The 26,514-nt window shown below is 52.6% G+C and overlaps 2 protein-coding genes across 2 annotated transcripts in view; both read right to left on the bottom strand.

Annotated features, from left to right (window-relative positions):
• Positions 1–331: 331 nt before the first annotated feature.
• Positions 332–2,645, bottom strand: CPLANE2 (ciliogenesis and planar polarity effector complex subunit 2). The gene is made up of 6 exons (XM_074892733.1): positions 2,621–2,645; positions 1,831–1,950; positions 1,583–1,735; positions 1,371–1,495; positions 1,137–1,276; positions 332–742 (listed from the first exon to the last, which is right to left on the bottom strand). Exons 2-6 carry the CDS (start codon positions 1,934–1,936, stop codon positions 514–516), a joined length of 753 nt encoding a protein of 250 aa, XP_074748834.1. The 5' UTR covers positions 1,937–1,950; positions 2,621–2,645; the 3' UTR covers positions 332–513.
• A 618-nt stretch (positions 2,646–3,263) lies between these two features.
• Positions 3,264–26,514, bottom strand: part of FBXO42 (F-box protein 42) — a 51,989-nt gene continuing 28,738 nt past the window's right edge. Inside the window, exons 5-10 of the mRNA XM_074892881.1 lie at positions 10,385–10,538; positions 9,229–9,339; positions 8,855–8,951; positions 7,770–7,826; positions 7,180–7,296; positions 3,264–6,403 (exon numbers count right to left, since the gene is read on the bottom strand). Coding sequence (XP_074748982.1) covers positions 5,306–6,403; positions 7,180–7,296; positions 7,770–7,826; positions 8,855–8,951; positions 9,229–9,339; positions 10,385–10,538 — 1,634 coding nt within the window. The 3' untranslated portion in view covers positions 3,264–5,305. The remainder of the gene's footprint in view (positions 6,404–7,179; positions 7,297–7,769; positions 7,827–8,854; positions 8,952–9,228; positions 9,340–10,384; positions 10,539–26,514) is intronic.

Raw genomic sequence — 26,514 nt, 5'->3', positions numbered from 1 at the left:
AATCCTGCACCATCCACAGCACCCCCCAGCACCCCAAATCCCCAACACCCCAAATCCCCAGCACCCCAAATCCTGCATCATCCACAGCACCCCCAGAACCCCAAATCCCCAACACCCCAAATCCCCCAGCACCCCAAGTCCCCCAGCACCCCAAAGCACCCCCATCCCCAGCACCCGAAATCCCCCCAAATCCCCCAGCACCCCAAATCCTGCACTATCCACAGCACCCCCAGCACCCCAAATCCCCCAGCATCTGCAGCACCCCCACCCCCCCCCCAAATCCACCACTCCCCCCAGCACCCCAAATTGGATGAGTCAGGGCACCCCGGGATCTTTTTGGTGGACAAAAAGTGGATTTTGGTCAAAAACCACCTTCCCCCCCCCCAGCAGCTCCCCCATCACAGATATGGGCCGGCAGCACGGTTTAATGGGGGCGGGGGGGGGGCAGAAGCTGCACTGAGGAACCCCCCGATGCCACAGAGGCCCCCCCAAACCTGCCCCATGAGGTGGGGTTCAGCCCGGGGGGGACCCCTCATCCCTGGGGGCGATGCCAGCGGTGATTTGGTCTCGACACCAGAGCCTCTCGACCAGGGCGTCGAGGAGGGGGGCGACCCGGGCCAGCCCCCCGCGCCCCCCCCCGGCCCCTGGCCCGCTGCCCGCCCGCAGCACCGGCACCCCCCAGGTCCCCTCGAAGGCCGTCACGTCCCACTCTGTCACGTCCGCCTGCGGGGACAGGTCGAATCTGGGGTGGGGGGACACACACATGGTCAAGGGAGACACCAACAGTCTGAAAAATCCCCCCAAAACCCCATAAAAAAAGTGGGAGTGGCCAATCCATCAGCGGAATGAAGTGTGCACGTTCTCAGCCTACTGAGATGCCAAGTGGTGTGAAATATGGGGGTGCAAACCTGCCTGCAGGGGGGGGACACATGGTCAAGGGAGACACCAATACCCAGAAAAACCCACCCCGGTGGGGGCAAAACGCCCTAAAAATAAGTGGGAGCTGCGGACCCATCGGTGTAACGAAGTGTGCACGTTCTCAGCCTACTGAGATGCCAAGTGGTGTGAAATATAGGGGTGCAAACCCACTTGGGGGGCGATGCGGACCTCTCCTAGGGCCCCCCCGAGAAGGATACTTGGTGCCGACGACCACCTTAACGAGGTTTTCTTCGTCGGGGCCGACCACGCGGCTCATCTGGGCCGGCAGCTCCTCGAAGGACGAGCGGTCGGTGAAGGAGAAGAGGAAGAGGATGGCATCCGCTTCCTCCTTACAAGCCTGGGAGGGCAGAGGGAGGGTGACCACCATCACTGGGGGGGGTCCTGTGTGTGCGTGTGTCCCCAAAACTTGTGTCCCCCCCCCCTGAACTCACAGGCAGGAGATGCTCAAATTTTTTCAGGGCGCCGTCCCCGCAATCCCAAAAATGGAGCTGGAAGATGACGGGGCGGCCGCTGGCCCGCGGCTTGGCCGGCCAGTAGACGGTGGTGACCTCTATGCCTGGGTTGGGGGGGGGGACATACCCACAGATGGTCACCCCCAGGGGACACTGGGGGTGCTGCGTGTGTCCCCCCACCCGTGACGTACCCAGGGTCTCGTGGTGGACGGGGGACACGGGGGTCCCCGCCAGCGCGGCCACCAAGGCCGTCTTGCCGACGCCGCTTTTGCCGGAGACGAAGAGTTTGTAGGTGACAGTGGGGGCGGCCAAGTGGGGGGGCAGCGCTGGGTGCTCCAGCAGACCTTTAGAGGGGGGTGAGGGGGGTGGGTTTGGTTTTTTTTTTTGGGGTGTTGGCACCCCGTTTCGAGGCGGGGGGAGGCAGGGTGTGGGGGCTCACCAAACACTCGCCGCTGGTTCTTCTGCAGGATGGAGTCCAGGTAGGGGCGGCCGGCGGGGGACAGGAGCCAGCCCGGCTCCAGCACCGAGCCCCCCCGCGCCGCCATGCGCCCCCCGAAACCTGGGGGTACAGGGAAGATCCACCCCCCCCAACTGTTTCCCCAGGGGGTCACTGCACCCCGCAGCTTGGGGGAGGAGGGTGACCCCTTCTAACTCCCCCACCAGTGTCCCTGACCCCCCCTTGGGGTCCCAGCATCCTCCTGTGGGGTCCCTGAACCCCCCATGAGGTCCCTGACCCCAACCTGGGGACTCTGCACACCCCCCATGGGGTCCCAGCACCCCCTCTGGGGACCCTGACCCCCCCCTTAGGGTCCCAGCATCCTCCTGTGGGCTCCCTGACCCCCCCTGGGGACTATGCACGCCCCCCATGGGGTCCCAGCACTCCCTCTGGGGTCCCTGTCCCCCCTTGGGGTCTCAGCCCCCCCTCTGGGGTCCCTGTCCCCCCCCTTGGGGTCCCAGCATCCTCCTGTGGGGTCCCTGAACCTCCCATGAGGTCCCTGACCCCCCCCCCGGGGACACTGCACGCCCCCCATGGGGTCCCAGCACCCCCTCTGGGGTCCCTGACCACCCCCAGTGTTGGTGACCCCCCCTGGGGTCCCAGCATCCTCTGCGCCCCCCCCCCCCGGGACTCCTGCCCCCCTCCATTGTGTCCTTGAACCCCTCCACGGGGTGTGTGTGTGTCCCCGTCCCCCCCCCCGCGGTCCCTTTAAGGCGCGGCCCCGCCGTCTCACCTGCGGCCGCTTCCGCCCTGGGATGACGTCACGGGGGGCGTGGCCTCGCGCTCGCCCCGCCCCCTCGCCGCGGCGCATGCGCAGGAGGTGGGGAGGGGCGGCCGTGGGGCAGGGCAGGCCCCCCCATATAGCTCATGGAGGGGGGGGGAGGGGGCCTATAAGCTGTGGACGACCCGGACCCCACAGGGGCCATTTGGGGCCTGTCCTGGCATGAGGCTGCGACCTGTGCCCAGCGCTGTCCTCTCTGTGCTCCCCAACTTCCAGCCCCCCCCCCCCCGGCTTTGGGGTCCCCAATTTCCAGCCCCCCCCCCCCCCCGGCTTTGGGGTCCCCAGTTTCCAGTGCTGGCAGGCTTTGGGGGTCCCCATCCCCAATTTCCAGCCCCCCAGGCTTTGGGGTCCCCAATTCCCAGCACCACCCCCTTTTTCTGAACCCTCCCATTCCTCCCCCCAACCTTGCGCCCCCCCTTTTTTCCACCCCTATCTCTTGCTCTAACATCCCCTGGTAGAAATATGGACTTTTTACACCCAATAAGACCCCAAATCGCTCCTTTCACCCCCAAACTTGCTGGGAGAGCAGCATGGGGGTTTCCCTCCACGGCATTTCCACCCCCCCCCAACCCCCTCCCCAAAAGGACCAACCATCTGTTTCTTTTCCTTTTTATTTGTTAAACCGCTAAAAATTCATTGGGATGGGGAGGGGGGGGGGGGGGGAGGAGGAACCCATTAACACCCCCCCAAAAAAATGTACACAAGATTTTAAATATCACCGAAAATCGCTTTTCATTCCTACGCTCGGCCGAGCCTGGGACGACGATGTGGGGGGGACACCTGAGTCGCGGGGGGGGGGGACGGGGGGACACACCTCGCTCACAGCACCAGCGGCTCACGGCGCGGGGGGAGTGTTTGTGTGTGTGTCAAAATTTGGGCTGAATTCATCATTAACGGCGCAGAACATGCCTTTCTGCGACCGGGGTGGGGGGGGGATGGAGGAGGGATGGCCCCAGCCCCTCGGTGGGTTTGGGGCCAATTAGGGGCATTTTGGGACTGGTTGAGGATGGAGACGACGGAAACGTTGGGAAAACACCCCTCGAGGGATGCTCCGTGCAAGGAGAAGGATGAAAACCCAACGCCGACACGCCGTCCATCCCTTTTTTGACTCTTTTTTTGGGGTGGATGACAAGAAACATGCAAAGGGGAGGGGGGAATCAACGCCGAAGCCCCGACCGCCTTCCCCCCCCCGTGAAGAAATATTTCATAGATCACCCTAGGTGCTCCTGAGGTTTTGGGGGTAAAAACTGCATTTTGCCTTCCCTTAGGACGAATCAAATAACGTTTGGGACTGGAGCGGGAGAGGCTGGATTTAACGAGGTGGAAAATATTTACAGAGGTGGAAAAGCCGCAGACGAAGCAAAACCCTCCCCATCCCCACGCGGCTGGGATGTGATTTAAGGCTCTGACCGGCAAAAAGCTCAGTGGGGAGAGAGGGGGAGAAGTGGGGGGGGGGGAGAAAAGAAGGGAAAGGGGCCACGTCATGGCGCTGCCGGTTTGGGGAGGGTTCCCTCCTTTTCGGCTGCTGGAGGTTGTTGACCAAAACCTGGCAGAATCCGCCCATTTTTCCCACCCCCCATCATCTCGAGGGGAAAGGGAAGGGGGGAGGTTGTCCCAGAAGGACGCACAGGTTCAATCCCTTCGGATTTTTATTTGTTTAGGTCTTTGCAGAAGGAGGCACATGCAAAGATGAGGTGCAGTTACTGCTATCAGGGCTGCTCACGCCCTCAAATTTACCAATATTCACCCTTTTGACTGGAAAAAAAAAAAGAGATCCTGGTCCCAGGCTACAAGGTGCTGGTTCAGCCTTGAATGGGTAAAGCTGTTGAGTGAAACGAAACCTTCATGTCTAGCAGGGAATGGGCAGCCAGATTTCTTGGTGTTGGGGAATAATGGGATTTTTAAAGTTTTTTGTGCTGATCAAGAGGGATCAGGACTGATCCTGGAGCCTGATCCAGCTTGATCCAGCACAGGGCAGGGAAAGGAGGATGCTAACGCCCGGCTAATTCTTAATATTTTTGGCATTTTGATGCAAAAAACCTGTCCTTTCTTCCTTCTCATGGTCCTGGACGGAGGACAGGAATGAGACTGGCAGGCCAAAGGGGTGAGAGGCAAAAAAAAAAAAGGCATCATGTTTGTGTCGAGCAAAGGTTTGCAGCACTGGAAGATTCCTGGTGGGGTATTGCTGTTGCTTTCCTTACGGAGTCAAGCATGGAAATAATCAGTGTGCGCAAGCCAGGAGCCTCCTGCCTGCCGGTATTTGGTTTGTTCGTATAAAACCACTTTTACTCACATCCCGCGAGGAGTTTTGGAGAGATACGAAGCCTCTCAACCCCCTGGAAAATAAAAACCAACCTCGAGAGGACACGGGATGGCAGATATCCCTACGTGCTCACCCCAAATCCTTGGCTTGGATCACAGCGGTGTGGGTCCTTCCCCGCCTGTAAACACGATTTGCTTAACTGGGACCTTACTGGGAACCGGCGGGGCAGCGCTGGAGGTTTTGCTTGGACTTTATTGGTTTCTTGCTCCCAAATTCACAGTTGGAACGCCTGTGTGACAGAGTTAAGGGCTTGGAAAGGAGAGGGAAGAGCCGCGGGGAGGGAGGGGTGATGGCGGCGAAGGGCTCAGGCCGCATTATCTTTTTGCTCGCACAAAGTACAAGGCATTTGTTTTGGGATAGTATTTCACGTTTTGTTTCTTGTCCATGAGGCCACCGAATATGATTAACTCCCCTCGGCCTTGCACCACTGTGTGTAAACTGGTTTCGGGCGGCCCCACCACCGAACTGCTGTTGAACACTTTCCATTTGACTCGTCCTTTCTCCTTGGTGTCTTTAATGTCCAGCACGTACATCTGCATGGGTTTGCAGTTCATGCTCTGGTATAAAGGCTTCCCCACGTTGAGGGACTGGGGAGGGTGGTGGCCCAGGCGGCGGGCGATGGGAGGTAAGGAATGGCCGTCGCCTTGGGTAGAGCCCGGACGCGCCGCTGAGCCCGTCTCGGCGCCCGGGGACCCCGGGGAAGAAGCCAGGGGAGGGCTCAACGCCGCAGAAGCCGAGGAGCCTTTGGAAGAGAGAGCTTTGACGGCCTCCAAGCTCCTCCGGAGCGCGCTGGGGGACACGGCCCCCGGGAGGGAGCTGGCGACGTGGGGTGGCGTGTGGATGCCGTTGGTCTGCTCAGGGGGGTTCCTCACGCCGGCGCCGACCGTCCTGCCCTCCACACCATCCATCTGGCAGAGGATGGAAGCCGGTTTCTGTTCCCAGTTCAAGTCGACGGATCCCAAACGCAGGTCTTTCTGCTCCGGCAGCGATCCTCGTCGCGGCGCCAGGGCGAGCCCCACTTTCAGGTCGTATCCTTCAGCCGCCGAGGGTGTGCTGGGCGATACGACCTGCACGGGGCTGTCCAAGGACGCTCCGCCGGCCGCCGTGGCTCCGGGTGACAAAGTCCCACCGTTGAGAACAGGGGAACTGTCCCCTCTGGCCGGGGAGAGGCTGCCTTCCCGGGATCCCGAGGGGGTTTGTCTCTGTGCTCTGGGTCGCAAGGTGCCCCAGCGGCCGTTGACGCAGGGAGCTTCGTCCGTGTTCCTGACGGGAGATTGAGAGCGGTATTCCCGTGTTTCGGGGACCAGGGCGGGCGGCGTGGCGCTGATGGGAGAGGGGCGAGAGTTCAAGCTGGGACTCAGCGGGGCTCTCCCGCTGGGAGCTTGGCTAAAGACCACAACGCACTGTCCCACCTGGAAGAGGAGAAGAGGAAGTAACAGGTTACAAACGGCAGGGTGACCCTTTGCGCTGGATTGGGGGGAAAACAGGGGATTATCATAGAATCACAGAATCATTCAGGTTGGAAAAGCCCCTCGGGATCATCGAGTCCAACCCTCAGCCCGACTCTACAAAGTTCTCCCCTACACCACATCCCCCAACAGCTCATCCAAACGACCCTTAAACACACCCAGGGATGGGGACTCCACCCCCTCCCTGGGCAGCCTATTCCACTCTCTGACCACTCTTTCTGGGAAAACTTTTTCCTCCTGTCCAGTCTGAACCTCCCCTGTTGCAGTTTAAAGCCGTTCCCTCTTGTTCTGTCACTAATCCCCTGGGAGAAGAGACCAGCACCAACCTCTCTACAACGTCCTTTCAGGGAGCTGTAGAGAGTGATGAGGTCTCCCCTCACCTTCTCCTCCTCACACTGAACAGTCCCAGCTCCTTCAATCTCACCTCACAGGATTTATTCTCCAGGCCCTTCCCCAGGTCGTTGCCCTCCTCTGCCCTCGCTCCAGCCCCTCGAGATCTCTCTCGTATTGAGGTGCCCAAAACTGGACACAACCCTCCAGGTGTGGCCTCACCAGTGCAGAGCACAGGGGGACTATCACCTCCCTGCTTCTGCTGGTCACACTATTTCTAATCCAAGCCAGGATGTCATTGGCTTTCCTGGGCATTATGGAGCATTCTGGGCAGGCAATAAAGATCAAAGGATGGATATGAGAGAGCAGAGACTCCACTGCATCCGTACCCTGCAGGCAGGATGGCACCACAGCTCCGGGGCTCCGTGGTCTTCGTTCTCCACCTTGAGCGGCTGCCACGTCCAGGGGTTCGCGTGCATGTGCAGTAACCAGGCGTCTTTAAACAGCTGCGAAGAAAAGCGTGACAGATTTAGGAGTCCAGTTTGAGATTTGGGAGCCTGGTTTGGTGCTGAGATCATCCCATCAGAGGTAGGAGCGGTGCTTTGCTGCTGCAGACAGAGGAACGGTGACCCAGATCAGGATCTGGCCGCCCAGCAGTGACTACACCCTACTATGGCCACGGACAAATCCCTTCATCTCCGTCTTCTATCCAGTATAAAATCAGGGCTAATTCTTCCGAGGCTCAATTAACCTCAGCGAGCTGCTCAGCGCCTGGGGTGCTGTTTTCTTAATTAAAGCAGCTCTAGCCATAGCCAGACAGCTTCTCTGGAAAATCTATCACATGGGTGCCCAGATTTGCAGAATAAAATGCCACCTGGGTAATGTGCAGGGTCCCCCCTCTCCCCAGTCCAGCACCCAGGGCTCACAGTTACAGCCAGATGCATGCGGTTCATGCCCGCGCTCCCCCCTGGATACTTACTGCGTTGGGACCACCACAGCCACCGAGGATTAAAATGGTTTCGTTGTCTATTACAATCTGGAGGGGACAAAGAACAGCGTTTCAGACCGGGAAGGACACGAAGCTGTTCCCTTTTGGCAAGGCCTCTGAGCGCAGGCAGAGCCAGGTTACGGCTTCTCTGCCGTGCAGACGCTGATGAATTTTGTCTGCCCCTGGATGAGGAGTGGAGCTGGGGTTGAGAGCAGGTTTTGCTGGGCCCGAGGCAAAGCGGGGTGCAGGGTTCACCCCACTGCCTTGTCCCAAACAGCTCGCAAACCAGTTCCTCTTCCAGAGGAGAGCAACTACCCTTCCTGAAGCTAGGACGAAGCGCAGAGGACTCGACGCCTCTCTTCAAATAAGGGTGGCAGGATTGTGTGGGAGGGCACGTGCTCGCAGCAATCATTTGTTAGACACTGGTGGTGGGTGAGCTGCTCCCTTAATCTCTTTTTCCAGTGGATGGAAAGGCACCTTCCAACCATGACCCATCCGATCTCTTCTGGGTGCCCTGCTAGGCTGAGATGAACCACTGACCATCTTCCTGGGGACCACGGAGGGAAGGCAGGGATGGAGACACCTGCATCAAGGCGGGGGACTCCCATGAGCTCCCCGCTCCGGGCAGGCAATAAAACAGGTGCTGCCAGACCGGTGCTTTGAGCGGGTACAATCCAGAGTCACTCGAACTGAGAATCAGGAGAGCGAAGTAATCAAAAGGGCCCCGAGCCAAACCAACTCGTGATAACACTTCATTGATCTTAAATGCCACGGGGGACGATCGCTGGGTTAAAACAGCAATTTGTTTTCTAGAAATGCTCATTAGAGTTCTGAGTCATGTGCAAGACACGGCGTGGTACCTGCCTAAGCGTTAGGGAGATTAAACGTGCAGTCTCACAGAACAGATGGCTAGGGGAAACAAGGGCCCGTCGGGCAAAGGCTGCAAAGATAACTTGGAATTGGGGTGCTAGCTTTCAGACAAACTGCTGAGAGCTGCCTGGAAGCTGGAAATGAAGCTCTGTCTGGTTTATCTTTGGCAGCGTGTGTTGGTGCTGAGCTAGTGAAGGAGCGCTCACCTGAGACTGGCCACCTCGCGGGTGAGGGCTGGGCCCAGAGATGTTGGGCTTGGACCAAGCCCACTGCTCGAGATCCAGCACCCAGACGTCGTTGCTCCTGCAAGGATGAGACGACAAGTGTTGGTGATACAATCAGACCCTCTGGGCATTCGAAACACGGGTTCGGGGCAGAGTTTTGTGTCAGAATTGGGTTTTTTGAAGGCTGGAGCCTCAAGGGGATTCGCTGCAAGAGGGGAAGGGTATGCTCAGGCAGCAGGCAGACCCCAAAACCCTGTGGAGATTTCCTTCCAAAACGCTATGAGCTACCCCGGGACCACCACAACACACTCCCTGCTTGCAGGAGCACTTGTCAGACACCCTCACCCCAGGCTTACATTTGTCGAGATCCCAGTGAACCCCCAAAGACGATCATTTTGTCTTCGATGACACAGGAGGAGTGTCCTGCCATGGGAGGGGGGCCGTGGGTGGTCACGATGCAGTTCCACCTAGGGAAAGGAGGAGGAAGACGTTCACCAGCAGGTCAGAAAGTGCTGGATGAATGGCAAGAAGAAAAATCCCAGGGGCCAGCAAAGTCCTCAAGAACATATTACAGAGGAAAACCTCAGGGAAAACCTCCAAAGATCCAAATAATAATGAACCTAATTAGAAATACTAATGTGCTAAACATTTTTAAAGCATGACAAAGTCACAGGGCCAAGTTGGAAATATTGCCCCCCTTTCCATTAAGTTCGCCCTGTATTATTTCCAACGCGGTTTAATTACAGCGTTCTAATGACACTGCCCGAAAGTGCATTGGATAATTGACACTTTTGATGATGAAAAGTTCTCAATGAAAGAGGAGCAGGAACCATCTCCGCTTTGATACAGCATTTGCTCCTTTCTCACACACAAGCATCAGTGAGAAAGTCTGGTCTGAACCAGCTGAACGGTGTTTTAAAGGGGAAAGGAAAATTCCTGCCATCTCCACGGTCACTGCTGGAGTCTTCGTTAAGACTCCAGGAGCTGTAAAGGCAGAGAGCTCACTAAAACGGTGCAGACACCCGCTTTACCACGTCTCCCTTGGAGGGCCAACAGTGGTTTGAGTTTTGGACCACTGCTAAAAGCCAGACCTCCAGGAGTTAAGGCTTTATCTCCTCCTTTCCTCAAAGACCTCACTGTCTTGCAGCCAAATCAATTAAGCGTTTAAAACCTTCACCTCCAGATTTCCCACCTGGCTGGATGGGAACACTTAGTCTGGCATATTTTAGGTACAAGTTGAGAACCATACGGAAGCAACCACCACCCAAGAGGTGCCAGACAGCAGCATGCCCATGTCTCCAGTGTGTTCTTGTGGTTTTTTTTGCCTTGTGTTTTTTTTGTTTCACTAAGAGCATCGCAGACACACCAGGATTAGACACACCTAGGAAACCAGGACCATGCATAGCTTCCCAGGCGGGCTCAGAGAGACACCCTCCGGCATTCCTCCAGCTGCATTACAGACACATTTTTACAGGATCAAAGCCTGGGTTTCAAATCCAGATGTGCTCTTACCAGTTTTTGGAGGGTGAGTATGTATGGATTTCATCGAAGAACCTCTCTGGCTGGTGCAGGGGGTAAGGGCTCGGCCGCGTCCACCCACCAAAGAGCACAAGCAAGTCCTTGTACACCACCAGCGTGGCCCCAGCCTTGGGCGAGGGGTATGAACCTGGGTAGGGGTAGAGAAGGGGAAGGTTAGGAAATCACACTCGAACACAAGCGCCGAACCCTGCATCAGTTTTACTGAAGTGTAACAACACGGAAACTCCACCTTTGGAAAAAAAAAAAAAAAATAGCAGAAAAGAAGACAAAATTAGAGTTGGGAGCCTGGGAAGAAAACTACTGCCAATTTGTGTCGTCGTAATTAGTAGGAGCCTGAAAGCACATCTCATGTATGGCAAAACATCTGTCACTCACTGGCAGGAAATTGCTAGCTTTTGAACGTATCCCTTGAAATTATTGCTTTAGCACTGAATAAAAGCAATAATTACCTCCAAATACCTACTAACTTCTCCCCCAAGGAAGGAGGGAGAACAAATACCAATTCTAACACATCCGGAGCTGCTCGTGGCGGATCGCTCAGGTACTCACGAACGGCCGTGAGCGCCGAACCCCATTTTTTTGCCAAGCGGCACGATTAAACCCTGAACGTTTTGCTGTGTGAATTCACAGTCACTCCTCGAGCCCGCAGAATGAAGCGTTCCTCTAAAAATTACGAAGAGACTTTTTGTTTGGCTTGTTTGAGGTACCAAAGGCTCCGCAGGGGCCAGGGACCCCCTGAGCAGGACCGGTGTGTGAACAAACAAGACGACACGACCTCTCGGGGGGGGGTGCCGCTGCGCTCAGGAAACGCTGCGCGGGCCAAAGGTTTTCCTGCGGTGTAGCAAAGCGCCGAGCTCACCTCTCAACCCACCGCTGCTCCCTTACGACCCCGCTGCCTGCACCCCGGCCACCCCATGGCTCCTTAAGCAGCTCGGAGCAAGAGTGACTTCAATGCAAAGAGCCCCTTTGTGAGGGTAGTTATCAAAGGATGGGATGCCTTTGAGTTTATGTCAGGAAATGGGCCACGGTCCGCTGCAAAAATACAAACCCTGCCTGCTCCAGCAGCCAGAGGTGCTGTGTCACTACCTTGCAGGTGTGTTAGGTGCTGAATTGTTTCCCAGGAAAGGCTAAAGCCTCTCCAGCCAGGGCTGACGTGTCTGAGCATCCTCCTTCCCACAGCCGTCACCAGCACCAGGCAGATTCCTCCACCTCTGCAGTCACGCTTTCAAAATAATCGTAAATACATCATCTGAAAAACACGGATGCGGGAACCGGGGGCAGCTCAAGGGCAAGGGTGCGCACGTGGCCGCAGAAGCACCGTCACCCTCTCCAAAAAGGCTGATACACCAAACCGACCTCTCTCCTCCAATGTCCTAATAGGACTTTGAGAAACATTTTTAGCAGGTAATGACATGCAGAACAGCGACTATTTTTAAAAGAAACCAGAGCAGCTATTTTAAGATGCTGCAGCTGAGAAAAGCAATTTGACTGCGATGGGTTCCAGGTGGTGGGTGGTAAGAGCCCAGCCAAAAAGCAACCCCCGGCCAGACGCAGGGGAGATGCGGGTCCCTGAGCCTTTCTCCAGGGACAAAGCACATTTTGCTGCTGCTTTCAGGTAGATGGCTGTGGGGGAGGAGGGGAATAAAGTTGTGCAGGAAACAATTCTTGTGCTAGGGCACAGATACAGCGTGGCCAGAGCTATACCCAAGGTCTCCTTAAAGACGAGAGTGCCAGAAGAGGGTCACATTTGGTTGCTCTTTGTTCCCAAATTCCAGTTTTTCCTGGCTTGTTCGGTGGCTGTGTGCAATTCATTAATCCACACCAGCAAGTTCCCAGCTTAAATATTTCCCTGGCAGAGCATAAAGTTGCTCTCCCAAGCCTGGCATCACAAACTAGACTGCTAGATGCATTTCTACCCGACTTGCAGAGAATCGCCTGGCTGGGCTTCTCCATTGAGGACACCACAGGGTGAAAGGTGCTGGGTTTAAATTGGGTTCTTTTTAAACAAAAACGGTTAGCTAGAGTCATCCCAGGATGCAGAAACAGATTGGTACTTTGCTCAGAAAGGTCTGGGACGGTGCAGTGAGAAAAGCTACCCTCCTACTGCTGTAACCCGAAGGTCAACCCCGGCCTCAGACACCGAGACGGTTCCCAAATGAGTCAACAACATGTAAACAGCCCAGGGCAGAGGCCAGCCCTGGTTATTCAGGAAGCTTTGCCTGTTCTTGGATGTTGCACGGGTGTAAATGAGCAGAGTTTCATTCTGCTATGCAGGAAAAATCTGAATTTTACAAGTCAAAGAAGAGTTGGCCTCTCAAACCCTCTTCCAACTAGAGAATTACGCTCAGATGCTCTCTGCAAAACAGATGCACCACAATCTTGTTGTACCAGAGAGGGCTTCAGCGATCTTGTGTTTGAGTAGAAAACAAAGAGTGGCTGAAACCTGGAGATTTAATACCCCTTCTCTCTAAAGTGGGGGAGAGCTGCCGGGTGCTGCTGCCCACCATCCCCCGGGAAGGGCAGGAGCATCTCGAGGGAGTCAGAGCAACGCTGGCCCTGCCCAGGCGAAGGGGGAAGGCGACCGGCAGCCTTTGTGACTTCAGGTCTCAAGTATGTGGAGGAGCGCAGGGACATCAAAGGGACACGACTCAATTACGTGGGGCCCCGTAACGACCTGCTCAAAGTCCGAGCTCTTTAGAGGTGCCGAGCGGCGTTTCAAAGACTCGCAGGAACATATTTGACATGGGAGGGCTTCTTCCTCTCCAGGATTGTGCTTGCAAATGAAACGGCTTCTGTTCCTCGCCACCGCCCCAAGTGCCTGCAGAGGAGCATCGTTAGCTAATTGCTCTGGTTTCAACTGCTCCCTTGGTCGGAGCGCAGAGAGGACTCTTCCTGGCTGGGTTTCTAAGCTCCGCACCCTGATAACACCATCCAGCCCAATATCAGATTATCTTTCCTTGGGGATAAAAATTCAAGCACATAGAGGGTGTAGCACACTTAACTACTCCTAAACATAGAAGGCAACATCTCTTTACAGCTGACGCTGTTTATTCTGTCGGGATGAGTAGCTAAAAGCTGGTCCGAGCTATTTTTTTTTCCAGTTGATGGATTTTCCTGGCTCGCAAAGCAGATACATACTTTACAAAAAACAAACAAACAAAGATCTCCGGCTTCCATGGATGTTTGGAAGAGAAATGCCAGCCTCTGATCGCTTCTGACACAAGCTCTGGATGCTATCTATTTAGGATCTGTCCTTATAAGCATTTTTTAAAGCCCATTTATTCAGCCCTCTAATGCAACTGGAGCAGCACACGCAGAGCTCAGCGACCACAAAAGAAAAACCTGGCTGTAAGGGCACATGTAACACGAATTTCCAGACGAGCCTTTTACCTACAGCAGGCGCAGCCCCCAGCGACTCCAAAAATGAGTACCAAGTGGAGCTTGAAATAAAAATGAAGGGTGGGGGGGTGCGGAAATCACGCGGTGCTTGATGGGATTACGCAGATGAAAGGATCGGTTCAGATCAATATCATTTGGGAAAATATTGTAAAAGCAATGCGCTGAAACCGAGCCAAGGGTTTGCACCGTTAAGATATGGAAAGAGTTCTGGGGTTGGGTCAAGGGGAGAATTTTGGAGAATTGTCTCACAACTGGATTTCTGGAGCTGGATGAGAGCTACTAATAACAACCAGGGGCCGTTATTGCTGGATCTGATGGATTTCTCAAGCTGCCTTAGCTCCTTACAACTCCGCCGAGATGATCAGAGTCATCGCCAGCCAACTGGATTTACGTGAAGTGACAAAACAAACAGGCCCACAGCCGCGTTTTCCGATTTCAAAGCCAAGAAATTAAAGTGAGCTCGTCCAGCAGCCAGTGGATTTCGATGGGCGAAGGAAGCCAAGCTCTCAGGTTCAAAAGCTGCCCACAATCTGCACACCAAAGGCATAGGAAACCATCCCGGGGAAGGGCTTGGGGCTAACAGCCACTACCTGCACCAGCAAAACAAGGAGCAAGGCGATGGTCCTGCTCTGCTGTGGCTCAAGCCTCACTGGAAACACAGCAGCTGCCTGCCAAAGCTGGCCTCTCCCTGTGAGCAAATTACATTTGTTCAACAAATTATGTCCTATCGCAAGGATGTGCTTAATTTGGTGGGTACATTATCAGCGGAGCACATTATAATCCCAAAGAAAAAGCCAGAGGGAGATGATGAACCTGCATAGTCAGGTACAAAAAGCACCATTTGCTGGTGACCAGTGCTGGTGTTTCCCAAGTGGTTTGTACCTCTGCAAAGTCAGAGTGTTTTAGTAAAACCCATCTGCAGGAGAACAAAAAGTTTTGTGGGGTTTCACCCCGAGGAGCTTCCGTGGCTTAGGGAGAGTCAAAAAGAAGTGGTAAGAAGCAAATTCCTTTTAAGAAGGGAAAAAAAAATGACCCAGCTGTCAGATGTCACAGCAGAAGCGAGGCTAAAAGGATGGGCTGGACTTACTGCAACTCTGCCTCCAGCTTACAAAAGCCCCGTCTCAGACCTTGCCTTGCCGCAGGAGCTGTTTTAAACTGTGTACATCTCTGGGGGAGCAGCATATGAAATGGAGAGCTTGGGCTCTCCCCAACGGCTTGGCAGAGGGTGAAACCTCCTGCGCTGCCTCTGACAGACCCGCAGCAGCCGGCCTGAGGCTCACTCGGGATTTATTAGCCTGGCTTTTAGGCTGGCAGAGACTTAAAGATGCCAAATCATGGGTCTTCATCTGGAAACCTTGTCCACCCCAGCACTGTCACCTACCCCAGCCGAGGGATTACCTCGACTACACTCCATCACACAAAGGTCCATCCCAAGCTTGCATGACAGCGTGAAATCCCCAGATCTTTCCCCTTCGATGGGAAGGGAAACCAGAGAAGGAAAAAAATAAATAAATCCCTCTGCTTCCCAGGCCAGCCAGGATTTTTCCAGCAGTGTGCAGATTTGCCCAAAAGCTTTTCCCCTGCCAGCAGTTTGTGAGGTTTCACAAAGGGAAGATGACACGCTGGTGAGCAGCGGTTCAGGGGCCGGAATACGGCGTGAGCGGCAGAGGCTGAGCAGCCCGGCAATCCCAGCATTAGCATGGGATTTGGGAGACGCCGAAGGAGAGCTCCTGTGAGAAGAACCGACACCTCCACGGCATGTCGCACACCAGCCCTTTCCCTCAGACAAACCCTGGCATTTAGGACTCGCTGGTCAAGCTGCCTCAGATCCAGCATCTGACATTCACCTGGTTTTATCCCCAAGACATTCCAAATGGGGAACTGGGATTCTGAATGTTTTCAAGATCGGCTTTGACTGGGCCTGCCTGAACCTTAAAGCTTTCGAAGAGCCAGGAAAGTATCATTTTCCCTTACCAAAGCCACATGTGATTTAGTGTTCCCTCAAATTTGGCTTAAAAAAAAAAAATTCCTTGCTCGAAAGTAGACAGGAATTCAGCTTTGCAAGAGTTTAAGGAAGAATTGAACAAGTTCCCATTTGTCTCCCCAACAGAGACACAAAACCTTTGCAGGCACATGCATCTGCTGCCTGCAAAACACCTCTCAGGTAGCAGGGGGGAAATGTGCACCACTGCAGAGGGTTTTTTTGCAAGTTATAGGGGTATGTAACCAAACCACAGCAGCCCTCCTGATGTTTACACACAGAAAAAGTTTCCACCGCGCTCTCAGGGTTGAATTTCCACCCTATAATGACACAGGCTTATGGTACAAGCCCAGTCAAACCCACGGCGTTGAACCAAAGGTCTGGTTTCTTGCAATCTTTACAAGGCGGAGACAGAAATCCCCGCTGGGGAGGATAAGTCACCTCCAAGCTTTTGCAATGTCACAGTCATTCTTTTTTTTTTTTTTTTTTTTTTACCCGGGAAATTCTTACCTGCCACAACTCGGAGCCCGATAAAGCTGTTGAAAAGGAGAGGCAGTGCCCTCTGAACCCTGTGCAACAGGATTACTGAGTCACTCTGTGCTAATGCTTGGCAAAAATGTCCTTACACAGCAAGTTGAGCAAACAGTGACGAGATAAGAGTGCCAGAACGCCCCGGGGCTTTGCCCCTTTATCTCTTAATAGCTGCAAAGGAGGATCACTGCAATTCATGCACCTCCATGCTGCAGGAAAGCTTTTATTAGGGTCCATCCTGAGCGTTTCCCACCAGCAGCATCACTCCAAGGTGTCAAACACTCCTGATGGTGAGGTCACCCCGTATTCCCCTTCGCAATCATCTCACCTGGTTTTGGGAAATGCAAATTTGGCCCTACAGTAAAGGGTGCCGCTGTTGCAAAAGCTGCCTTTCCCTCCAGGTGGGTGGAATCAAAACGCCAGCCAGCGATCCACCTCTCTGCTTTAATACTTGTTTTTTTGTTGGGTGTTTTTTTTTTTTTTTTCCTCCCCCCCCCCCTTAAGTGATACTGTACCCTGCAGACTTTCAAGTGATTTGAGTAACAGTCTGCCATCCTACACAAAACAGCTCCCATGCTAATTAAAGACCTCAGCGCTTGGAGAGAAAGGGTTGATCAGCTCCTGCGACTTGTCTTCCCTCCAGGAGGCAAACGGAGAGATGGAAATTGCTGTATCAGACTACACAACGCCGTAATAAGCGGGTAATTGTAGGGAAGGGACCAAGGTATGTGTGGGTTAGCGGAGGAGCGTGGCCTGGCTCTGCTGAGCTCCACACTTTTCACTCAAGTCACGCTCCCGTTTCGTTTGCCACAGCGTGAGGGAGGCGGCAGAGGCGCTGCAGACGTCGAACCCCAAAATTACTGGTGTTTCAGGAAATGGCTGCTGTGTAATTTGGTGAGGCTACAGCTACCACGGGGCTAAAAAAACCTCAACCATCCTGTGGGCACAGGCAGAAACATCTACTCGAGTAAGTGCAAAAAGCTCAGTGTTGGGAAGAGCAGGGCTGTGCTCAGCTCATAATTTGCTGCAAAGAAAATGCAGCTACTTATTGAACACCAGACATCTACCTACTGAAAGCCCCAGTACAATACACGAAGGGATACTCAGTCCAGCTCTTTGCATCTTCCTTTTAACCAGCCATTCTCTCACTTGCTCTTTTCCCCCTTATTTTCATTTTCAAGCTGTGGTTCCTGCACTATGCTTTGCTCACACAAGGAGTGTGCTTTTCTCCCTTGTTCCGGTAAATCCAGTGCTTAATGCCAAACTTGCTAAATATTTCATGTCAGGAATAAATATTCACCTTTTGGACTGCAGACAAGCATGAGCTAGTGCCTCGTCATTCCACGTGCTTACCAGCTTTAAGGAGATTTTGCAGCAGATGCTTTTGTGAGAGATGTAAAATCAGGTTACGCAGCGCGAGGATTTAAAGAGTCTTTGAAAGCGCGTCGCGCTGGCTAGGGTCTACCCTGCAAAGTGAACGCTGGGTGTTCAATCTTGAGTATTTCATGTGTCATCTTGGTGGACAGGGTCCTTAAGGCAAAGGCCCAAGAGCAGCGTGAGCTTCCAGAAGGGAAAGGCGGCAGCAGGGCTGGCGTGGAAGAAGCCATCGCCGATAGGTGTCAGCACAGGCTGCCCAAAAAACTCTCCCAAGGCTCCTCCGAGCTCCTGCCCGGTCGCCAAGACTCATCCAGCCAAGGGCTAACGGGCTTTTATTTCACTGACCCCAAAACGGAGCTGCCCCCCAAGGTGAAATGAGCCTGCCGAGGAGGGAAGGCTTTGCAACAGACCCAGGAGGGGAAAGGAATAACTTGATATAAAAATGATCGGGGAGCTCGTGGTCAAACCGAGCTCCATCACACCTCAGAAGCCGAGGGCAGCGTCTGGGATGACGGCACCAGCCCCAGGCAGGAGCTGGTTCAGGCTATCGGCTTCCTCTCTGGTGCAATGCATTAATTATATCTGAGACAACACCAATGTAAACAACCAGTATGTGTGGCTGGGGCGCCCGTTTGCATAGTTTTAAGCCTTCTTTCCTGAAAAGGAAATAAAATAGAAGGTTTCACAGATGCCTTGGCTGCTCTCACAGCCTCCCGACAGCTTGCAAATACCTTGGCTCAAGTCAGCCAAACTCAGACAAGCAGATATCCACAAGAAATTAAATTTTCCACAGGGCTGTGAAATCAAGAGTCAGGAAAAAGTGAGACCCCTGAAAGGAAAAAAAAGTCCTTATAGAAAAAAAAAAAAAAAGAAGCTCTTGCAAATCAACCCTAACTTCTGCTTAGAGAAGTACCAGTTTGAAAGACTACAGGCCTGCACTTTGAGACCCTGAAAAAGCAAATCATTCTCCAAGTGCTGGATTTCCGAGGTGGAGGAAGGACTACTGCAGGAGTGAGATTTCTGTTCATCACTTCAACAGCAAGTACCCAAATCTCAGATGTGAGAGACCTTTAGAAGTTTCCAAACGCAGAGCTACCGGATGCTCAGCACCATCAACAAGACACAACTACTTATTTGTCTATATATGGACTCCCAACCCCAGGAAACCTATTTTTGCAGATCATGGACTTCTTATTTACCAACAGGGCTACAAATAGTTTTCCCCAATTTTGGTACAGCGTGCTTGTCAGCAATATTTTCAGATGGCCTGAGGGTCATGTTTAAAATGAGCATGTACTACTGGTGGTGCTGAAAAGCAGCGTGCATCAGCCAGCCCTAGAAAGCCAGCTGCCCCGTCCCTGCTCGAGGCTACCTTTGTGCATCACACATGGGGACCAGGGAGGCTAAAAATTCTCTGCATCCATCCCGGAGGCTGATAAAGGCGATAGTGGGAAAAATTCCTCCGTTAATCTCTGGAGGGATCTGCGCCCAGGGAGCTTCTCTCTGAGAATCTAAATCTGACAAGGTTAAAGCAACAAGCTATTTTTCATGCCTTTCTGCTCGATCCGTGCTGATAGTGTCTTAAGAAGGGCTGTTCCACACTGAGAAAAGCTTCTAGAGACACAAATACCGTATGGGCAGATTTAAAATCCTGAATAAATCCCTCTACCTCTCATCATCCAGGAGACAACAGTATTACCAAACCCATTCCTTATCGAGTCTCTTGCTCTATTAGATGAGCAGGCTTGCTGGTTTTACCACGGCAAGGCCACCAGCTCCCTTTTGAACAAGTGCTCCTGAAAAACTCCTTCTGACCAGCTGGGTGTCTCCTGAACATGAGCAAGAAGGGGTGGCAGCCAGCAAGCTATGGAGTGTAACAGGGAAGGGGAAGAAAAATCAGCTCCCCTCTTTCAGGGCTGGTTTTCTGCAGCCTACATGGAGCCCCAGGCTCCCCATGTCAGAGATATCAAAGAGATCCAGCATCCTATGGACTAAAACAAACCCATGGGCTCAAGGATGAATGGATGCATGGGATCTCCTCCTTCCTGACTCCATTTCTGCACCAGTATAAAGATGCCCAGCTCTTCCCTTGCCTTAAAGGGAACCACAAGTCCCTAGACCTGTACTGAGGCAAGAGAAAAACCAGATCATCACTTAAAACATCCATTTCGCTTCGAGTCACTTCTCTCCCAGCCTCCTCTGTTGCACTTTGCTCTCCATACTCCCCCCGCAACATATTCCTACCACGTCAGGCCCAAGCGTCCGAGGCAGGACAGGAGGGCATCCAAGGGGTAAAGCATCTCTCCCTGCGGAAGCGTCGCGGTCAGAGAGACATGCCTTGCTGACCTGCTGACGAAAACAGGCGAGCCATCTCTCCGAAGAGTGAATTTCCCACAGCAGGGACTGGTTTTCCCCCGCCACGTCTCATCTGCAGATAAAAATTTGCTGAACTTCCAACTAGCAAAGCACAGCAAGAGCAGGGAATGGGAGAGAGAAGACACCAGTTGCTTTGTCCTGCTGCTGTAAAACCACCTTTACCAAGTCTCAGCACCCCCGTGACAGCTCATTAGCAGCACGCCAGCTCTGCCACTGCCGGCCCCGAGCCCTGGGCCTGTTCCCACCTCCATGTGCAGGCGGGTTGGCTTCTTCAAAGCAACTCCTGCCCGCCTCCAGCACCACATTCCTGCGATGCCGCACACGCCGATGCTGGAGATGCAACGGCAGCAGCATCCCAGCGGACAAGGTGAGGACCAGTCACTCCTTATTTTAATTGCCAAACAGCCTCTGCTCCCCACCCGCAAGCTGTAAGAGAGGAATGAGGTTACGGAGTGACTGTATGACCTCTCCAGATATTAGGAGCAATTGGAAATGCCACAGGAACCCAGCTCGGGTGCGTCGATAAGGATAAACTTACTCAACGCCAGCTGGGATAAGGGGCAGCCTGCAGCCAGGCATGATCAAGGGGAGGGAGAAATGGAGGAAGCTGCGCAGTGAGATGGTTTTCAGGTGCAGTGCTGAAGCATAGGAGGCATGGGTGTATTTTCCACCCTGGTAGCAGTAGCCCACATCCATTTCCCATCACACAGCTAAAGTCTTTAAGGGCTTTACTTCTGAAGCATTTAAACAACCGGTCTCTCCAAGCAGGTGCTTTTTTTTTTTTATAGAGAGCAGATTCCTAGGCAGAAAGCCTCCGAGAGCTGCAGAGACCCTCAGGAAGAAGAGGGGAGTCTTTTGGCTTTTCCTTGGTTTGGCAAAGGCGTTTGCAGGATAGATCCTTGCAAACAGCAGATTGCACGTGTGTTTTCTACCTCTGTGTCCCTGGTTTAATTCATGCCACGCTGCTGGGTCGGTCGTGGCAGGGTGTCCTTTCCCAGGGGCAAGAGCTACCCCGCGCACAACGAGCGATGCTGGAGGAGCACGATTCAGATGATGGATCCAGATGACAAAAAGCTTTCAGAGGTTAAATGGAAACAGCCAGAGAGGCCATGAGAGCAGAGGAGGACAGGGCCTGGCAAATCAAAGGGAGGGTAGATGTGTGCTGCAAACCTAAACCCGCTCAGATTAGGCATCTAATCGCTGCCGCAGAGCAATCCTATTGAACCCAAACAGCGATGGATTAATCTCCTAGAAACCAGCCCTCCACGCACAAGCGGTACTTTCCCAACGAGGCATCACAGCTGCTGAAAAAAAACCAAATCCCTAAAACCTTCACCTGCTAATTTTTCATCTCTTGCCCTTGAAATATTTCATATTTAATAACACAAATTTCATTAGAGACATTTTTCAAAACCACCCAAGCAAAGAAAGGAACAAATGAGCATCCTGTCTGCCTTGCACAGCTTAACCAAGGGACTGAAAGGCTCCGAGAAACACCTGAGCTCCGCGAGGCCGCAGCTCAGAGCCTGCCAAACAAGCTCTGGTCTCACTCTCTGGAAGGGCAGTAATGAAGTTTAAACTCTATATTCAAGGACATTGCTTCCGTCGGAGAGCAGGGCGTAGGTTGCCTTTTCCAAATGCAGCAAATCCAGCTCCCACTCCCTGCAACGTTGCGTTTTGCAATATAAATTGTTTAAGGTTTGCACAGATGCAGTTTTCACCTGGGAGCAGCAGGCTACTGCCCCGCGTACCTGCAACGGGACGACCTGGGCGTGCTGTGCTTTGCACCGTTTCTGTGTGTACCGCCAGCTAGATTTCTCCAGTTACCAGGATTCTTCTTCAAAAGATGCTCTTTGCCTTTTTATTTCTGCACTGCAGCTTAAATTGCAGACAGGCTTCATCCTTCAGCGCTCCTTGTCACTCCCAGCCTGACAAGACACCACCAGCTGCCAAAGGCTACTAACCACCTTACAGAAGTGGTTACTCATCCCCTTGTAAACCTGTGAGCCCAAAGAGGGGAAAAAACTCAATATATTTAACAGAGAAAGCATTTCCAAGCAAGCCCTGCTGTGACAGCATCCATCCCAAAGGATGGCGTAGAACAAAGCCTAGAAACTCGTGTTTTTCTTTCAGAAAGGCAGAAATTAGCTGCGTGGTAAGCAAGCTCCGGTCGGGGAGCAGACTCACCAGAATAAAGACAGAGTTTCCAATAAGGTCAAGTCACTCTGGGCTTGAGGGCTCAAAGAGCATTTTGATCGTGGTGGGAAAGCCAGGGATTTTTTAATAACATGGAAAATTTTAGCCCTGGGAAGGCAAAAATACACCCTACTGCTACTAAATTCAAAAGGCAATAAGGAAGAAACAAACCAGATCAGGAAAAGAGCCGGAGAAAAGCTTTCCTCTCTTCCAGGCTTTGTTCGATACTACAACAGCAGAAAGACACCGTACGTGTTGCGAGGGATTTCCATCGGTTTCATTAACCTGTTCTACTTTGAAGTATCAGACACCCGCAGCCAGTAGCTACAGCCATAATTAGAGACATCATTCTGTGCCAGGTATCAGCTTTTCACTCCTTTTGATTCCCAGGAGGCCAGCAGCTACGACATGGCTTCAGTGTGCTCAAGGTGATCCCAAGATTTTTATTAAAAGTTAGGCGTGCCTTCAATTAAAAAAAGAGCCGTTCCACACCACACCGAGTTCAGAACCACACGGCTACACAAAGACCATTTTGCAGCCCTCCCCTCAAGGGCTGTAAGTGGAAATGAGTTGGGCTAAATTTTATTTTCAAAACCTGCTTCTCCTGGTTTCCTTCCCTGCATACGTGGGAATGTGTTTGTTTTGCTAAGAAACATCTTGCAAATGGTGTCTCGAGGACCAGCAGCAGTCTACAAACTGTGAAATGCTGCTCTAGAGAGGCTACTGGCATGGTCAGGTCAGGATTTTACACGGTTTATTTTAATCCCTAAAGCAAGGATGTGCCTTAGATCACTCGCTGCGTTACCGCAGGGCAAGCCACACTGCAATGGGGACAGAAGAACTGCAATACGAGGTCACAGAATCACAGAATCATCTCGGTTGGAAAGGACCTTGAAGATCATCCAGTCCAACTGTTAACCCAGCACTGACAGATCCCAACTCCACCAGATCCCTCAGCGCTAAGTCAACCCGACTCTTCAACCCCTCCAGGGATGGGGACTCCACTACCTTCCTGGGCAGCCCATTCCAACGCCTGACTACCCGTTCTGTAAAGAAATGCTTCCTAATATCCAGTCTAAACCTTCCCTGGTGCAACTTGAGGCCATTCCCTCTTGTCCTATCACTCATTACTTGGTTAAAGAGACTCATCCCCAGCTCTCTGCAACCTCCTTTCAGGTAGCTGTAGAGGGCGATGAGGTCTCCCCTCAGGTCAGGGCAGAGTATTTCAGTAACGGGTCTCAGCTGGTTACTGCTATTCAGAAAAAAAGATGATGCAAAAGACAACCAAGGACTGAACAATCGGCCAGTCTCAGGAGATCTTCAGACACAGTAGGTTTTAAATCCAAATGTGAGATGGTTTCCACTACTCTAACAACTCTTTACTCTTTAGAAAGCCCAACGATCCTTTGGACCATGAGTCCTGCAAGTTATTTACACCACGCATGAAGGTGTCACACGGATTTGCGGATGCAGAGGGCTGGATGTCTCCTGGCTCTCAGCTGCACGACCGGGTCCCTTCCTTGGAAAGTCCAGTCCCACGCCGTGGCTCCTGGCTCCTTTCAGCTCCCCAAATCGCCAAGGAGGCCCCCAACAAGGAAGCTCGCTCCGGATTGGGACCAGCATTATGAAACTTCCAACTGTTTTGAAAACTTACCACTGTTTTCTAGAAGGAGATGATGAGAACAGGGCCTTTTTTTTTTTTTTTTTGCTCGGGGCAAGGTTTTTGCACAGCTTTGTCAAGGGCAAACCGCTCTGCTTGCACTCAACGACTAATGGGCAGGTTTCTCTTTCAGCCGAGAGCCTCCCACCGCACAGGGACCACATCTGATACAACCACCTCAGGCAGGTGACAGCAGAGTCTCTCCTACCTCCTTTGGGCTGTTAGTTTTGTTGACACAACACCATCAAAGGCACCTTCCCCTCGGCTCACAAGGGGAAACCCGATCCTCAAACTCCAGTGGCTCCCACTCAAAGCATGGAGGGGACCTGGGGGAAGAACAGAGCCAAGACGATCTGACATGGGAGAAGGTTTTTTTGCACACTTATTGCGTTGTGTTCAGGCTACCCAGGAGGTTTTAAGTGCAAACTTCAGGCTGAAGGTCTCATTTTCAGGCTAAGGCAGGGAGGATCAGCTGCTCTGATGTGACTACATCTTGACACTGTGAACATGGACAGAGAGGATCAGAGCATCTAATGAATGAGTTTTGTCTCCAAGCCTGTTTTTACCCTGAAATCCTGAGAAAGAGATGAGAAGCTTTCCCATCTCCCCAGCAAACGACTGCAGGGAGACAAAAACACCAGGAAACAAGTCCTGGGGAGTTTTACCCCCCCGGCGGAAGGGTGGACGTGGGGCCAGCTGCACAGCGAGCCTTTTCACAGCAAACAGGAAAAGTGGAGCCGCAAGTCTCCTGAACTCCCCTGATATCAGAGTGGGATATCACGGCCTGGCAGTGGGAAAACACACTGCGTCAAGGGGCAGACTGGGGTCTTTCCAGCTCTTTTGCCTTCCCAGGTAGCCGTAGGGAAGATGGTAGTAAAGCGGGGGATCACACTTGGCTGAGGATGATAAAGCAGAAACAACAGAGAGGATGCACAGATCCCGTAGGACTTCAGCTAGTGTTCCTCTCCCTGCAAAGACCTGGTCTTTATATCGTCGTTCTTTTCTTTATAAGCACAGTAAAAGGCTCAGTTTTAAAGAGAAAAGCTTTCCACCTCTGTCCCATAAGCCCCTGGGAGCACAGGCAAAACTACTGACATTCTTCTCTTTGATTTAAAAAAAGGTATTTCCCAGTTTAGTGTATGGTTCTGGCAGACAGAGGCCAAGTGCAGGGCTCCTGAGGAATATAAACTAACAAATACAGGAAGGGAGAAAGTCTGCAGAAACACACAGTCTGAAATAGCACAAGCAGGCCAGGATAACTGCCTGGGGATATGCTCTCAATTCTGCCTATAAATTATCCCCTGCAGCTTGACGATGACGCGAAGAGGAGACACAGACGACGGCAAAGGGCCTGGGTCAGGGCTGATGGCTGAGGTGGCCTCTCCTAGGACCTGCCAGCAGTTTTCATCGCAGAGATGGAAGGGATCTCATCAAGAGTGTTGCACAGACCTGCACAGAAATAGGAAAACACCTTCCCTGCCACCGGCACAGCAGATCCAGGGCCGAATCCTGGGTTAGCCAAGTCCAGGCGTCAGCAGCCTCACGCCAAAGCCCTCACCATGGGAATCCATGCAGCTCCTGCATCACCCATTAAATCCTGGGAGTCCCCATTTCAAATGGGTTTTGGTTTCTTTCCTGGCTGTTTCAGCTGCATGAGAGCTGGTTTCTGGGGAGCACCAGAGGACTATCACCGCCGAAGCCATCCTGCCTGCACCCTCGCTGCAAGAGCAGCGTGCTGCAGCTTGAATTACAGAGGAGTTGAGACTAACCCTTGCCTCTAGCTGGATAAACAGACTCCAGCTTAAACCACCTCCAGTCCTCCATCAGGTTCTCCTGCAGATAGGCTAAAAGTCAAAGTAGTGCCTAGATTAATTATGCAAATAAAGGCAAAGAAAGCATCCCCAACACACGGAGAAAGGCACCTGCCTCCCAGGGACCACCTACCCTGGGATAACATTGCAGGCTTCCCACATAATACAGGCCATTAATTATCACTCCCCTCCTGCTCCGTCAAGACTCCCAAGTATGTGGGAGTGGAGGAGGTGGAAAGTAGCTCCAAAGTGGCCAGAAAAGCTTGAGGGAGAAGAGTTTAGAGACATTCCTGTTCACGTTCCTAAAATAGAGATCCTGCTGCCTTACACCCTCCTTTGTAGAGCCTTAAGCCCCACCAGTAAAAGCGCTACATAAAAGCGAGGCATTAACTCTCTTGTTCTGCTCCAGCCTAATAAGTAGAAAGTCAATGCCATTGTTTTAGATCTAAGCAAAAAAAAATACTTTGAAACCTCAAAAATTAGGGTTTTTTGAAGCAATTATCTCCCTCCTCCGTCTCCAAGACTAAAGAAACACAGGCCAATTATTTCTTTGAAGGCTAAATATGTACTCCTAGATGGAGTGCAGCAGCTCAGGCTGAGGATGAATTATCCAGCTCTGATGTCATCTAACGCCTGCAAGTAAGAAAACCCAAATGAAAACAGGTATGAACAAACAACAACAAAAAAGGGTGTTTTCTCCTGGAAAAGCCCTTCAGAGAGGGGAAGGGGATGAAGCTGTTTCAGCTCACCTGAGCTGTGTCCAAAGCATTTA

Source organism: Strix uralensis, chromosome 23 (assembly GCF_047716275.1).
Source record: "Strix uralensis isolate ZFMK-TIS-50842 chromosome 23, bStrUra1, whole genome shotgun sequence".
Taxonomy (NCBI): Eukaryota; Metazoa; Chordata; class Aves; order Strigiformes; family Strigidae; genus Strix; species Strix uralensis.
This window is presented reverse-complemented; position numbering and strand designations above follow the sequence as displayed.

Bases quoted from the DNA above. Each gene is read 5' to 3' on its own strand.
- CPLANE2 (XM_074892733.1), bottom strand. From the start codon at position 1,936: ATGGCGGCGCGGGGGGGCTCGGTGCTGGAGCCGGGCTGGCTCCTGTCC. The intron at 1,736-1,830 runs GTGAGCCCCCAC...CCCCCTCTAAAG, and splicing joins GAACCAGCGGCGAGTGTTTG to GTCTGCTGGAGCACCCAGCG. The intron at 1,496-1,582 runs GTACGTCACGGG...CCCCCAACCCAG, and splicing joins CGTCCACCACGAGACCCTGG to GCATAGAGGTCACCACCGTC.